At 38.7% G+C, this 15,947-nt stretch overlaps 1 protein-coding gene across 2 annotated transcripts in view; it reads left to right on the plus strand.

Moving 5' to 3' along the window:
* Nucleotides 1–9,268, plus strand: part of wdr11 (WD repeat domain 11) — a 45,388-nt gene extending 36,120 nt beyond the window's left edge. For both annotated transcript variants that reach the window (XM_077582433.1, XM_077582434.1), the window contains exons 24-29: nucleotides 1,383–1,478; nucleotides 2,571–2,736; nucleotides 3,328–3,425; nucleotides 4,859–5,004; nucleotides 5,324–5,403; nucleotides 6,576–9,268. In XM_077582433.1, coding sequence (XP_077438559.1) covers nucleotides 1,383–1,478; nucleotides 2,571–2,736; nucleotides 3,328–3,425; nucleotides 4,859–5,004; nucleotides 5,324–5,403; nucleotides 6,576–6,769 — 780 coding nt within the window. In that variant the 3' untranslated portion in view covers nucleotides 6,770–9,268. The remainder of the gene's footprint in view (nucleotides 1–1,382; nucleotides 1,479–2,570; nucleotides 2,737–3,327; nucleotides 3,426–4,858; nucleotides 5,005–5,323; nucleotides 5,404–6,575) is intronic.
* Nucleotides 9,269–15,947: the final 6,679 nt, after the last annotated feature.

Raw genomic sequence — 15,947 nt, forward strand, 5'->3', positions numbered from 1 at the left:
TCCTCAGGTAGCTGTGTGGCTGATAGTATTCTGAATGGCCTGGGGGCTGCTTTGATGCAGCAGATGGCACATTTTATGCATAAACCAACTTCCAGCTGCACTCGCATATGTCCAGTATATAATTTAAAAATCATGAAAATTAGGACCAAGGAGTCCAGTTCAGACTTGTATGGAGAAAAAAAAAAAGCCAAAATCGATGCTTCTTGTCGCTTTCAGATCTGAAGCACTTGGTCAACAATAGATTATTTTATTTCATTTTTAAATTATGATTTTTAATTATTGTTCAGCCCACTTGCTCAGAGAAGCCTGGAAAAAAAGTTTCTTTAGAAGATGGCAAATTGATTTCCGGTTGGCATGACAACTGCAACGCTCATTGAAAAGACATTTGCCATTTCTAATTTCCTAAATTAATGAAAAGATTCAACATTTATCCTTACAATATTCAAAGGATTAGTTGCGCTCATTTAAATTACAAGGTTATCTCAGAAGCCAGTATAGCCAATCGCAAGACACATAATACAGAATTAACCATTCACACTCATTGATCATTTAGATTTGTTAATTAACCTAACATACGCGTTTTTGGAATGTGGGCGGAAGCTGCAGTAACCCCGGGAAAACCCACATATGGTGATAACATTCAAACTCTACACAGAAAGGCCAGTGCTGAGATTCAAACCCAGAACCTTAGAACTGTGAGCCAAATGGCATTGAATAATGGATATGCAATTTCTGCTGGAAAGGGTCTTTCTGTAACTCCATCATGGCCACCATAAAAAAAAAGATAATGCACAATTTTGCTTTAAAAAGTTGTACTCTTAATAAGGGTCAACGCAGTGAGCATAAATAGAAAACTTAAAAAGAACTACCCAGACGGTCTGTAGCTGCATTTGGTTGGTGTTGTCATAAAATAGCCGCAGTAGCAGCAGCCTGGCTGTAATTACTAATATGTAAGCCTCCAACAGAGAGCACACAACCCTCTGAAGCTTCTAAACTCATTTGATTTATACCCTTGGCTGTGACTCACTGAAGAATTGCGTGTAACTTCATGCAAAAAAAATAAAAACAAAAAAACCAGTCTGTTTCATGAACATTAAACGATACACATGCACATTGCCACACACACAGTCATGCACACATTTCTGAGTGTCTATCTCTCTGTCATCTATTTTTCCTGGAAGTCTCATCTTTTTGACTTTGAAATCGTTTTAATGTTTTATTTAAAAAAAGAAAATAAAAAAGTACAGCCCCAAAATTGGATGCATGCTGTGATACTACAAGGAAGAACTATTAATGATCTGTATCCTGTATTCATTATTTATATATAACTGCCCTCTATATTGAAATCTGTGCTCTTCCTCATCACTATTGTTTCCCTGCAGAAATTCCAATTGGATCGTGTTCACCTACAGGAAGTGAAGCGCTCCAGTTATGAGCATACAAAAAAATGTGCTGACCAGCTCCTCCTCCTGGGTCAGGTAAGTACTCCAATGCCACTTACTCTTTCTCTCTTTTTACACATGTACAGTTTAGTCAATAAGTATTTAAACAATAACGATACGATTTTTCACTCCATTCACCACCACTGTGAAATATCAAGAGATTTAAGAAGCACAGCCGGTGTTTCAATTTTTAGGGGCTCAAACGTATTTGGAATAGTTATTGATAATGGGCCTCATGCAGTTTATTCCTTTTTTAGTTGAAGACAAATTAAGCAGATAAAAGACTGGAATTGATATCGGTTCTGCTGTTGGCATTTTGCAGCTGTTCATAGAGAATTTTGATAAAGGAGGCCATGATTAGGCTTGGGGGGAGGAAATATTAATTAGCAATATAGCAAACACCTTAAGTGCAACATTTTGGTATATTTGTGAAAAATAAAACACTGATCTACTTTAGAATTTAAAGCGGGAAGTCACGTCTCAGATAAAAAAAATGAAATTAAAAAAAGGTGAGCTGTGATTGGTTGTGCCCTGAGCAACGTTGATGTCATTTTCAGGTGACAGCAAGTGACAAAATGGCCGCCCCCTGAGATGGATAAAAAGAAGCCGATTTTGCTACTTAACTCATATTCCACAAGCAGAATATTCATCAGAATACTGCGTTTAGACTAGTGGGGGCTGCATAGAACATATTATTGTCAAGAAAATCTTTGGGTTGACATTGTGAATAAAGAATCTTCAGTACACTTGTATCAACAGCTGTTCCTCGTGTATCAAATCAAGAAAAATATTACAGTACATAGTGTATTGCCGTACCTAATATTGTGGCAAGCCATAGTAAGTTACTGTTGCCATGGTAGTGTGCACATCCATTTGTGGCAGGGTGTTTTGTGGCTCCTTCGATTAGCCATCCTTGCTTGATGTTTTCGACCAAATGAAGCACAATGGAGGATAACAGCCCCCTCATTCCTGTGTAGGATCTCTGAGGCCCACGGGGGATTGTAGTCACCTCCCAATGTCACTGTTGCCTCTCTAATCACGAGCTGCAATCAGCAGGCTTTGTTCAGATGTGTGGCACCCATCTAGGCCGAAAGACATCCATACTTTCTATTGCACTTTTGCTTTCAGACGGACCGCGCCGTACAATTACTGCTGGAGACGAGTGCAGACAATCCCAGCTACTACTGCGATTCTTTAAAAGCCTGTCTGGTGACCACCATCACTTCCTCTGGCCCTTCCCAGTCCACCATCAAACTTGTGGCCACTAACATGATCGCCAATGGCAAGTTAGCAGGTACGCTTTGAAATGGCATTGCAACTTTTTGTACTTTGAAGAGGTACAGCTTCAATTGAATCAGGAAAACTCCAGGCTTGTAATGGAATGAGATGCATTTTGAATGTGATTCATCACCGTGGTGGTGTCTCACCCGCTCAACCAGAACAGTCGCATACACAAAAATCCCTTTTGGATCTTATCCAAGTATTGCATCAACAGTATGGCAGTTGTGCAGTGTCACTCGTTATCACACTGCAATTTTCCTTTTTTTTTTTTTTTCAGGAGAGCTCAGTATTGTTCATTCGATTTGACATCATCATTGCTCTCCTTTTTTTTTAATATATATATATATATATATATATATATATATATATATATATATATATATATATATTTTTTTTTTTTTGTATGTGGGTGAGCATGTGCGTGCGTGCGTGTGTGCGTGTGTGTATTCATCAGTTCACCTAAAGCCCATTAAAAAAAAATCCCATACTAATAATATAATATAATAATAAATTGCCAAATGCAGAAACATCAATGTAAGTTATCACGATGTAGTGGCTCTCGCTAACAGACACACTGCAATTTTCCATCTCGCTGCTTAACCAGAGGGGGTGCAGCTGCTGTGTTTGATTGACAAGGCGGCGGACGCTTGCCGCTACCTGCAGACCTACGGGGAGTGGAACCGAGCCGCCTGGCTTGCCAAGGTAACTCGCCATAAGTATGTGCGGCAACACCAAGCATCACTTACTCTTGCGTAGCAGAAAAGTTTGGGCGACTAAAAAACACATGGAAGTTTTCTGTGTCAGTTTAATAGCAATGCAGCAGAATGAATTATGAATGGAAGACTGTGATCCGGGATAGATGCAGGCAAGATGAGTCCCTGTTGGAGTGCCTGAGCTGATGCATCTTTGCGGCACACTATATGTATTCATTAACTCATTCACTGCCATTGACGGCTATAGACATCAAAAATTCATTTTATTTATTTATATTAGTTTAACATTTTTTTCACTTTTGTTAACAAGAGTATGAAAACCTAGAAAAAAAATTATTGTACATTTAAAACAGATATAAAATTTGTGATTAATCGTGAATTACCTATTGAAGTCATGTGATTAATAACATTTTTAAAAAAAATTAAGGCCTGATGCCCATAATTAGAAAAATAAAATATTGAAAATTAGGTGTGTCAGACGATTAGAATTTGTAATTGTAATTAATCGCATGACTTCAATAGTTAACTCACGATTAATCACAAATTTTATATGTGTTCGAAATGTACAATAAAAAAAAAATCTATGTTTTCATACTCTTGTTAACAAAAGTGGGGGGAAATGTGAAACTAATAGAAATAGTTCAATTGAATTTTTGAAGTCTATAGCCGTCAATGTATAGTCCACAAAAACATATAAACACAACACTTTTGTTTTTGCTTTTTTTATGAGATAAACTCAAAGATCTAAAACATCTTCCACATACACAATATCACCATTTCTTTTAAATATATTTCACAAACCAGTCTAAATCTAATAGTGAGCACTTCTCCTTGCCAAAATAATTGCCTTTTATTGTGGGCAATCTAAGGCACACGTGCACTAATCAGCATCTTCATATGGCAAACCTGTGAGGTGGGATGGATTATCCCGGCAAAGAAGAAGTGCTCACTATGCCAGATTTAGACTGGTTTGTGAACAATATTTGAGAGTAATTTTGATATTGTGTATGTGGAAGAAGTTTTAGATATTTGAGTTCATCTAATAAAAAAAACAATAGTGTTGCACTTATATTTTTGTTGAGTGTATTTAGCTTCTTGGCCTGTTTTTTCTGACCGATGATTTCATGTTTGTGGGTAGAATTACAGCCAAAAAACATGCTTTACTGAATCCCGCTAAACAATGGAGTGGAGGGGAGCTCATTCAAATTTTGTTGCATCAGCATCTTTGCATGTTTCTTAACTCATCGCTGAATAATGCATGCGTCGTAATGCAGGAAGGGGCTATCTGTAAAGGTGTACAATTTTGTGCTGACCCAGATTTTTATCACGCGCATTGTACGTACTTTGGTTATGATGTGAGCTGACACGTTACAAAGCTGCACCGTTCCAGTTCGTCCGCCTTTTACATGCTTCTTTCATCAGGTGCGTCTCAATCCAGCAGAGAGTTCAGATGTGCTGAAAAGATGGGCGGAGCATCTCTGTTCCCCACAGGTCAACCAGAAATCCAAAGCCATCCTGGTGCTGCTTTCCTTGGGTTGCTTTTACAAAGTGGGGGAGATGTTGCACAGGTATGACAGATTTGCCTGTTATGATGTCACTATTAGGCCTTGTCGTTATGTTTTGACAAAACACTTTCACTTTTTCCTGACCGTTCTTGCTCCTGATTTTATAATTCACTTAAGTCACTTAATTGTGTTGACATGTCATGGACGTCTGTCTTTTGATCCGTTTTCTTGATGGCGTCCTCTTTTATGGGGCCTTACATTCTGAAAGGCCTTGAAGGGGCATGCAGTGTATGCTGCAGGGTCACACACATGAAATGAGGCATCATGACGTTTTCTGACAATTGCACATCTCTCTTCTCCCTCCCTCCACTTGGCGGGCCAGTATGAGGCACTTTGACTCCGCCGCTCTCTTTATCGAAGCCTGCCTGAAATACGGGGTCATGGAGGCCAACGACTCTTCTAATATCCTTTTTGAAAACCCATTACGTTGCTCCAAGGACCATGGATGTAATGTTGCCGCTGCGTCAACTCTTGACCATCTCTGTTGCAGGAGCTCAGCAAATATCAACACCCAACAAAGGAACTCCAAAAATAATTTTGAATATATATATAGAGAAAGAGAGAGCACATTTGGATGAATGGATTTTTGGACATTAACAACCATAAACAGATTTACATAAAGCATGCTAGTTAATTTTGAAGGCTTGAGGCTAAGAAATAAGTTCATACAACATCTTTTTCATGTTGGAAGCAAACATATCGAACTGTTTTCTATTTGACAGAGATAAATTGTACGGTATTTCTTATGGCCTTTGACAATCAAATAATGCTGGGGCTACTGTCATGGTCTGATTAATCATCAAAGAGAAATCATACTGTAAATTTTGTTTTTATTTTTTTGCTTTAATACATTCCACATGCTTTAAAGACATTTAAAGTGCACATTTAAAGCACCTTTTTTACTCTCAAGAAATGGGAGACTATCGTATAACATTACTTTGAGGAAATTAAAAATAAGACTTTGTCCCTTTTTTTTATTCTTTTTAGATGAACAAACAAAAATTTGCATAAATGCTATCAAATAATTATCAATAGGTATGTAATGATATACAAATGTCACAATATTAACCTCACGATACAATAATTATCACAATATTGTGGGGAGGTTGGCGATGATTTGGAAAAAGCTCACAATATTCTATAAAAACGTACAATATTGTGAAAAAACCCCACATAAAATATTGGGAAAAAAAGCGCAATGCCTGGATTGTGTTTTTTTTTTTTATACATAACAGCAGTGACAAAAAGCTAACCCCATGCCAGTAGGTTTATCGCTCGCCGCCATTTTGAATTATTCTGTAAACAACGTGCAAGCATCTGTTCCTATTGGCTCAGCGGCGCAAAGTCATGAAGTTCACAATGAATTTTTCGGCTCAAGCGGGCGAAAAGTCATGATTTTTTCACATGACGACGATATCGTTGCAAATATCACGATATTGCCGTTATCGTTACATCCCTAATTAATAACCCTTCAAACAACTGCTACTTTAACACATGCCGACCTACAAAACAAACCAACAGAGCTATACTGACCTACCAGCTTTTCCGAGTTTTCCTTCACCTAGTATTTCCACATAAACTCATCGAGACGGCATTTTTGGACTACGCGCGGCTGCTGCGTTCGCTCGGCCTACGAGAGGGAGCCGCTCTGTGGGCGTCGCGGGCCGGCAGCGCTGGCGAGCAGCTGATGGAGGAGCTGTTCAAGGGGGAGGGAGGAGGGCACGAGGTCGTGCCTGACAACGACGAGGCCAAGGTGATCGACTCTTGAAGACCAACGGACTAACTACTGAGAATGAACCTCGAGCAGGGAACTACGCTCTCAATCTCTTCGTCAGGAGAAGATGACGAGAGATGAAGAGGACCCGTTGTGTCATGAGTTCAATCATGGTTTTCCCGCGTTTGTGGCTATGGCGAGTTTTGACATTTCGTCACGTTTTTGTTGTAACTGTGGGACCATCGTGTTTGTTGGCAGTTGTGTTTGCATGTTGCTGCTTCAAAAGAGTTTTATCCCGCCCACCCCCCAGCAGATGTCGTAATGCACATTGTTGTTGACTTGATGTCTGTTAAATGGATCTTTTAATATGGTGGGTTTGCGTTATATTGTGTGCCTGTGTTAACTCATTCACTGCCATTGACAGCGATAGATGTCAAAAAGTCATTTAAAGTATTTCTATTAGTTTAACACTTTTTCCACTTTTGTTATTATGAAAACCCAAAAAATATTTTACATTTAGAACAGATCTAAAATTATTGATTAATTGTGAGTTAATTATTGAAGTAATGTGATTAATTACTTCTTTTTTTTTTAAATAATCACCTGACGCAATTTGAAAAAAAAAGATTAAGAATCAGGGGCGTCACGAGATTAAAATTTTAAATGGAATTAATCGCATTACTTCACTAGTTAACTCAGAATTAATCACAAATTGTATATCTGGTCTAAATGTTCAATAAAAAAAATCTAGGTTCTAATCTAGTCACACTCTTGTGAACAAAAGCCCAAAAAAATTAAAACAGATAAAAATAGTTAAAATGAATTTTTGACGTCTATAGCCGTCAATGGCAGTGAATGAGTTGAATAAATTTTGGGGGAAAAATGTATTTAATTTGCTGTTGTACTGCTGTGAAGAAATGCGACAGCAAATTGCTACATTTCTTCCCCGTTATTTTATGGTAAGTATGCACTGACTTGAAAGGTTAATCTCACCGTTAACCTTCTTCTTCACAGAATTCCAAAAACTTTGCACTTTTAATTTACCTTTAAAGAATAATCATTGGCAGGACCATTCCAGTAGTAGAGCGCCTCAATGCGACTCTTTAAGGCGTTTGACATTAAAGTGACCAAATCATCGATATGCACAATCCGTTCCTTTTAAGGCCTCAAAATATTCATAACTCAGCCCAATTTTGACTTGGAATGAATTTTTCGTTTGATAAATGGATATCCTTAAGCTGAAAGATATTTACAATATGTATTTATTCATAGCCTTAATACAGGCATAGTCAGTGTTCATAATTTATATCTCATTAAAGTGCTCTAGAAGTTACCAGGATCCTTTAGAAAGATTATTTCCTCAAAAATATAAGCAGATGAATAATTTGTACACGGAGGGGGAAAAAGTGCTTAAAATATATTTGCCATCCATTTTATATGCAGCTTATCCTTACTAGGAAAATAACTCCTTTTTTTTAAGTACTTACCTATTTAATAAATAGAAATTCATTAAGTCAGAATTTGGCCAATTTAAGAATCATCTTAACTGTATAGTCACACATAAAGAGGCTGAGTGCTTAAGTAGTTTCAGTATGTTTGACGGTTTGTTTGTCATGCACATCATCTGATGCACTCTCAAAGAAAAGCTCGCAACTTGTCGCCGTACCTACTGTGCGCTTTTCTCCCCTTTCAACCAACCGCCCTCTGTTCATCAAAACCATACGTACGACAACGCATTGACAGTCAGTGTGTGTTTATCCGCCTTGCGATGTGTCAACCTGTCCTGCAGACAGACGTCTTCTGTGGGACCGTCAATGTGTTACTGTGTTTCATAAACACGTCAGTGCTGTTCCCTACTGTGTAACCAAGCAGTGTCAATCTACGTGTATTTATGTCACAATTCACACTTGTATAAGTGAATAGAAATTCTACATACCGTTGTTTAAATGCTAGGTTAACCCACATTACTTGAGTGTTATATTTTTAGAGTGTGCACCTATACACACTTGATCTCACTTCTATATATATATATATATATATATATATATATATATATATATATATATACTTTTTTTTTTACATTGGGTTGCACAGGTTTTAAGTCACATTAAAGAAAGAAATTATTTTGGAGTAATTTTTCTTGATCTCATTTTATTTTAATGTCAAAACAACCTGGCATTTGAATAAGGGTGGGTAGACTTTTTATAGCCGCTGTGTGGAAGAGCTTGCATACAGTCACAGCACCATCGATGTATTTTTCTTGCAGCTGTGAATGTTATGCGGCGCTGTGATGGAAAACGCACACATACATTACAGTACTTTTTAGCCTCTAGCGACCTGATGCTTTTGTTTGCATATTACAAAAATGTGTAAAGTTAAGTCATGTAGCACATATGCCTTTTATTGCAGTCCATCATTATAAAGTAAGCAGGATATTTTTTTCATTGTTATCAGTTGATGGTTATTCAGTGATGCTTTAAGGTAGATATACATATTAAAAGATACAATAATACCCGTATGTGAATGGCAATAAAATGAATATTTACGTTGTAATTGGCGTCGCTGTACTTGCATAGATGGCCGCTAGAGGGCGCACTTAAGCTACTGGATTTTTCTCCTCAAGAGGAGGCAGGCACTCCGCTACAAAAGACCTATTATATTGAGTCCTATCTGCAGTTCTTTTCTTTCATTAAAAGCTCAGGTATAGTTCAAATGTTCACTCATTCGTAAAACTGTCTTGAAGTGAATCAGTTCGTGCACAAACCGCTTCCGCCATTCATTACTTCTCCGCTCCAAAGTAGGGCCAACAGCTGGCCTCCTCTTTGCCTCACATTTATTTATTCAGTCAGCAACGTGCATTCTGCTCTTTGTTCCTCGGAGCTCAAGGAGAATAAAAGCAGTGCGAAACAGAAGGGCCACACAAATGACTTGATTGTGTTGCTTTTATTACGACCCCCATGAGTAACTACCGGAGAGCCGATCCAGCCGCTGCAACCTCGTCATCAGTATGCAGCGTCCTACACAGCATTTTCGGCTTTCTTCTTGAACGTGCTGCCTACCACCCAGTTAGCTGGCCGCGAGTGCTGTTCCCAAACAAACTCTCTTACTTATGCCCTCCACTCTGCTTGTGCTGCAAAACATGATCATCTTACTTGTAGACTTTGTGCCAAACTTTTATGCCTCCTCAACCCCGCCTCCTTCAGTTTGTCTCTTTCCATCTGCTGCTTTCGAAAAATGAGTCAAATCGACAATACGTTGGAGTAATACAGGTGATTTTTTTATTATGAGCTGAGCTGAGGAGACGCTAGTACATAATAATACTCAAAAATATACTCATTTTCATGCTAGTTATTAGCCATTGTGTTTTGGGCTAAATCAGGTGTGTCAAACATACGGCCCGCGGGCCGGATTAAACCCCTTTGCGGGCCTGATCCGATGATTTTGTAAAGTAAAAAAATAATAATTTGAACCTCGGACCAATTAATCAGCCGGCTAATATCAAAACATATAAATTTATAATTTCACAAACAATCAAAGCAATGCAACTTGTACACCGAATTGTCTTGGATGTCATTGTTTTACACACAATTTAAAGTTAAGGTTTGTTTAAAAAAAATAAAATGTTTTTTTGAATCATAGACCGACAAACGTGTTGAATACAACACAAATTCAATAACTGATAACACAAACACATATGACAAGGATTAGCGTCTTTATAACTTAATTAACTGCGCAACACAATGCATTCTGGGAACAATATACAGTATATGCAAAACTCATACAGCCAAAGTGTTGCCACGTTTCATTTGCATTCGTGTTATTTTTTTGGAACAATATGATTACAGTTGAGCTCCGTAAATCTGTGTATAATTGACGGCAATTCTTTTAAAATTTATATACCATTATTTTAACGATTTGGCCCACTTGTAATGTTTTAATCCATTCGGCCCCAGAGCTAGTATGAGTTTGACACCCCTGAGCTAAATGGTACCTAAGTTAGCATCTCCTTGGTAAAATTCACTTGAATCTGACATTTAATTGTGTTACCACACACTTAAATACAATGAGGTTGTGATACTGTGATTATTATCCTGCTTTTGTTAACATCACAGTTCTTTAATTGTGGCAAACAAAAACTGTAGTCCTGCTATAGGCAATACTCATTTTAGAGATTTATTGATGTCCTTCTATGAAGTCATGGTTCCTGTTCAACCATCAAAGTTGAGTTTTTTATTTATTTATTTATTTTTATATATATATTCTCCAGAAGGGGTCAATATGGTGCTATTTGGCACATCTGCCTTACAGTTTAAGGTTCTGGGTTCGAAGCTCCGTTCCTTCCCTGTGTGCAGTTAGCTTGTTAAAATTAGTACTGTGGCTTCCATGTTCCAAAAACATGACTAGCCACGGGAGGCTCCAGCTCACCTTTAACCCTGACAAATTATTTAGAACATTGTTGTATTTTTGCTGAATATTTTTGGTTGAATTGTAGATAGTAACACTTTTGGGGTGTTGGACTTTGGAGGTAAGAATTGTTTAATAACATACAGGGAACAGAATGCCAGTGTAATTGATTTTTCTCATCAGCTTGTGCGAGTGCACCTGATTTATGTTTTGGACGGTAAGTATATTAAAAACGTGAAGCCTTTTGTGTGCAGTATCATGCGGGGGGGGGGGGGCGTGAGCAGCAGGTCACTCGGTTCCCATGAGTGTGTTATCGTGTGGTGCTGACAGACAGATGGCTTTACTGTATGTCCATAAAAGGTGTGCAGGTGTAAGCTTGCTTACTGACAGCCTCCATGCTGAGGGTTACCCCTCAGCTCATTCCTCATTTTCTTCCGAGCATTTGATGCAGGGAGGCCCCTGATGGGTGAAATATGTTTGTCTGTTAACTGAATTTATGAGGATAATTATTACTTTGTTTGACTATTTGAATATTTGTCTTGCCTTTAGCTCACTGTTAAAGTATGTGTCATTCTTCCGTCACTTTTTTTTTTTTATTATTGGTACCAGCCTGCAGGGAAGCTGATTTACAAGCGTGAGTTTCTGTCACCCAAACGTCACCTGAAAAATGGAAGCAGACCTTATTTCATCTGATTTCTCTCCCTCATTTCAGGGTCATAGCTTTATCTCTCGGTTCTTCCACATATTTGCTCTCTAAATGTAAGGCCAGGAGGCAGAGACCCTTCCGAGGCAGTGGCAGATTATGTTTTGCGTTAAAAGGTATTTAGGCCCTCATCTTGATCTGATTCCATTTAGATGAATGCCAGTAGACCGTGGCTTCACCTCACCACGACACCACATTGCTCTGATTTAAGGGAGACGTGAGAGAGAGAGAGAGAGAGAGAGAGAGAGAGAGAGAGAGAGAGAGAGAGAGAGAGAGAGAGAGAGAGAGAGAGAGAGAGAGAGAGAGAGAGAGAGAGAGAGAGAGAGAGAGAGAGAGAAAGAGGTGTGGGACCTAAAGTCTAGACTGGCTACATAGGGGGCACAACAGGAACTTTGGAACATTACTATTTCATGATGAACGCTTGGTGACTCCTAAGTAATGAGTTGAGCTCAGGGTGTTTTTTTCAAAATATATAAATGTGATCTGCCTGCCCTGATTGATTCATTAGATTGTACAGTAATGTGTCTCCAAATACTTGAATATAGCCAACCTGCTGTCTGATGATAACATATCAGATATTGAAGCAATTTTCATGATTACCAAATTGTGAGTGTATCCATAACCCTAATACACGCATGCCACGGATTCCCCCAGCTACATTAGGCATTCTCCTGGCTGGCATCCTGGTCAGCATACTTTGGACTATCAGGGACGATTATGAAGGAAATGGCTTCTTGCAGGTTTGACTAGGTATTCCCTTTCACTGATGGACAGCGGAGACCAAGGGAGGAAGTAAAAGATACCTGCTGCCTCTGACCTATTTCCGGTGGAGGTTGTGCAGTAGGGGTGGGAATCTTTGAATGTCTCACGGCTCGATTTGATTCAGATTTTTGGGTCTGCGATTCGATTCAGAATCGATTTTCGATAAAGAATGATTATTTGATTCAACATGATTTGATTGACAATGATTTGTGCTTCAATCTATAGATGTGCAAGGAATTGTAATGATCTACTAGTCTGACTCGCTAATGCTAATTAGCGCGCTACTCGCGGCACTTTTATCACTCAAAAGAACGGCTCCACGCTGGAAAATTTTTTTTTGGGGGGGGATAACTTGATCGTGACTTTTCCCTTCTACTCTCTAATGTGGCTGCAACTTTACAGTATATTAGACTGCGTGGAACCACACTGCCCCTCTGTGGCCAAACCGGGTACAACATGAACAGCACTCCAAATAAAGGCACACACAGACAAAGGCAAGACAGTATAAAATAATTTAAATAAAATCGATTTTGGGACATTTAAAATGGATTCTGAATCGTACTAAATGAGAATCGATTTTTTGGGCACACACCTATGTTTGCTTCTCAGAACGTATGTACAGTATGTACCTGTCCACTCTTGAAAATGTGCTCAGTGCACTATAAGTCTGTACGCACTCTCACTTGCCTGGCCTCCTTCCTGCTGTGTCTCTCATGGACTTTTGTGTTATTGTTTCTAGTCAAGCAAAGTATATGTGTTTCCTCTCTGCCGCGTATGACCGGACACACTGGGCCTGTGTTTGTGAGAAGACGGGGGCCGAGTGGGGGCTCGAGGCTCAGAACCGGGGGGGTCTGTTTTGCAGCAGCCCGTGCGTGCTTGCACTCCTGAGGATAAGCACGTGCTCCATTGCCAAAATAGAAGCAGCAACAGAATCTGCTGCTCTCTTTTCGGCCACTTAAGAAATCAAACCCAATAATTGACTGGAGAATTTACAGTGAATAACTAGCTAATTATTAAATATAAAATCTATTACACCATATTACTGTACTTAAAAAAATAATAATTGTTACTTCAGAATTCAGTAAGTAACTGTAATGTACTATATATATATATATATATATATATATATATATATATATATATATATATATATATATAGTAAAAATAAATGAATAAATAAATAAATTAATAAAAATAAAATACAGTAATATGTAATAGATTTTTACAGCTTAACTGAGATTTTAAATACTTTTTTTGCCAGTTATTTACTGTAAATTCTGTCAATTGTTAACAGCGCAGTGCTGCTGTAGCTACAGTAAATAATATTTAAGAGTAGTCATTGAGCATATTTTATAGACTGAAAGAATGCACATTAAGATGTTATCTGAACAACAACGACAAATACATCAAGTTTATATAGTACCAGCATTAAGCAATGTGCATTTAAAAATGAATTACCGATTTATGTTTGTAGGGTCTTCTTGGGGTTAAATTGCTGTTGTAGGTTTAAACTTGATGGGAAAGTCGTGTCCATTATGTGGCATGCATCTATATATGATGATCCACCAGGGGGCACCAGAGGACCGAGAAAAAAATCTATTTCTTGTAGTACGAGTTTGTAGTTAGTGGTAGTAGTCTTTACTAGTAGTAGTAATAATAATAATAATAATAATACGACGATTTAAAAAACAAAAACAAAGTTTATATAATGAACTGAAAATGAGCAAAATCATATAATACCTTGACAAGTGCGTGTAAAATGACTTAGGCCTATACGCGTATTCTGCAAATATTTCACATGAACTTCTCTGTGAACTATATATTTTTTGACCCTACGCCTACCCCAACCCCCGTAAATATTGTATTCGTGTATGCTCCATAAGTCCATGCTTAACCACAGGATCTCTCCCTGATTTCTTTTGAAAGACTCCACATTCCAGCGTGTCTGCATGCTATGTGTGTTCTGACTGGCTCATATGCGTGCTCGGTCGCCTGTGAGAGTCAACCGGTGCTTTCAGGCCCATTTCATAACACGTCGCTGTATTTGTGCACGTTGGCGCCAAGTATCCGCTATCACGGTGACAATCTGACACCACTGCACGTTCTGAATCAGGGTTGACATCCGATTCCACCGCCGCGCACGAAAACTTCATTTTGACGCCGGTTTGCTTCATCTCACCTTCGGCCGTCACCTTCGTGCGTTCCTTGAGGTACAAATGCTGGCCATCTAGAAAGGTGTCGCATCAGACTGGACTGGAAAGATGTGTGACATTGACGGAAGCAAGCATTGGTGCATGATTTGATGCCGTTTCTTAATATGACGAGGGCAGAGTATGCTATCATTAATTCGCCAAGTATGGTCTTCATTATGTTGTTGGAACGAAATGCATCTTGGGATATATTCCTAGACCTACTTGGTTTACGGTAAGAACGGCAATTCAGAAACAGCTAAATGTGTTTCCAAAGCTTTGCCATAATATTGTGAGCTAAGTAACTCCCAAAAATTATAGCGGCGTAGCAAAAAATATTTTCTCGTGACAACTGAAAAAATACACGTTAATGCGAGTGTGTTTTGTGTGTGTGTGTTTTTTTTGTTTGTTTTTTTCATATTGAATTATCAGTATTGTGACCAGTTTTGGGCTTTTTGATGGTTCTAACCAAGCCGTTTAAAAAATAAAACACCGCCCACAGGTTAAAAGGGAAGTCAACCTAAACACAGTACTGTATCAGGGGACGGCCATTTTGCCACTTGCTGTCGACTGAAAATGGCATCACAATTGCTCTGGGTTCCTGTAATGACCAATCACGGCTCATCTGTGTTCTGAGTTTGGTCATGTGACGTTCGCAAGCCCAAAAAGTAAACATCTGTTTTCCAATGGAGACAGAAGTCAACAGAAAAATAACTACTACTACTACTGTAAGTGAAGTGTAGATACCTGAAAATTTACTCAAGTGAGATAAAAAAATATATATTTAAGTATACTTTATTGCATTCCACCACTACATACTCCTTACTGTGTGTAGCCTCTGCTTGCCTTGCAGTCAGCAAAAGCTCATAAAGGGGCACAAAAAGGGTTAGTCCCCCCCCCCTTCCCCTCCTTAAGTGAGGGCCGACCAGCATAAGAAAGAGAGATGGATCTTCTCCACATGCCACCGTTAATGATACCCTAATGATGCTCTGCCTCAGTAAGGTAAACAATCACATAATGGCATGCTAGATTGAAAAAGATTTGCAAATCATCCATGACACAACTTTGGCAAGTGTGCACTCCCCTGGGACTTGCTGGAAGCAGGGTGCGGGTCTCAGTCACTCCATCAAATAAAGATGGGATAGATATGCAAAGATGTTCACTCCACCGGGAG

Source organism: Vanacampus margaritifer, chromosome 12 (genome assembly GCF_051991255.1).
Source record: "Vanacampus margaritifer isolate UIUO_Vmar chromosome 12, RoL_Vmar_1.0, whole genome shotgun sequence".
Taxonomy (NCBI): Eukaryota; Metazoa; Chordata; class Actinopteri; order Syngnathiformes; family Syngnathidae; genus Vanacampus; species Vanacampus margaritifer.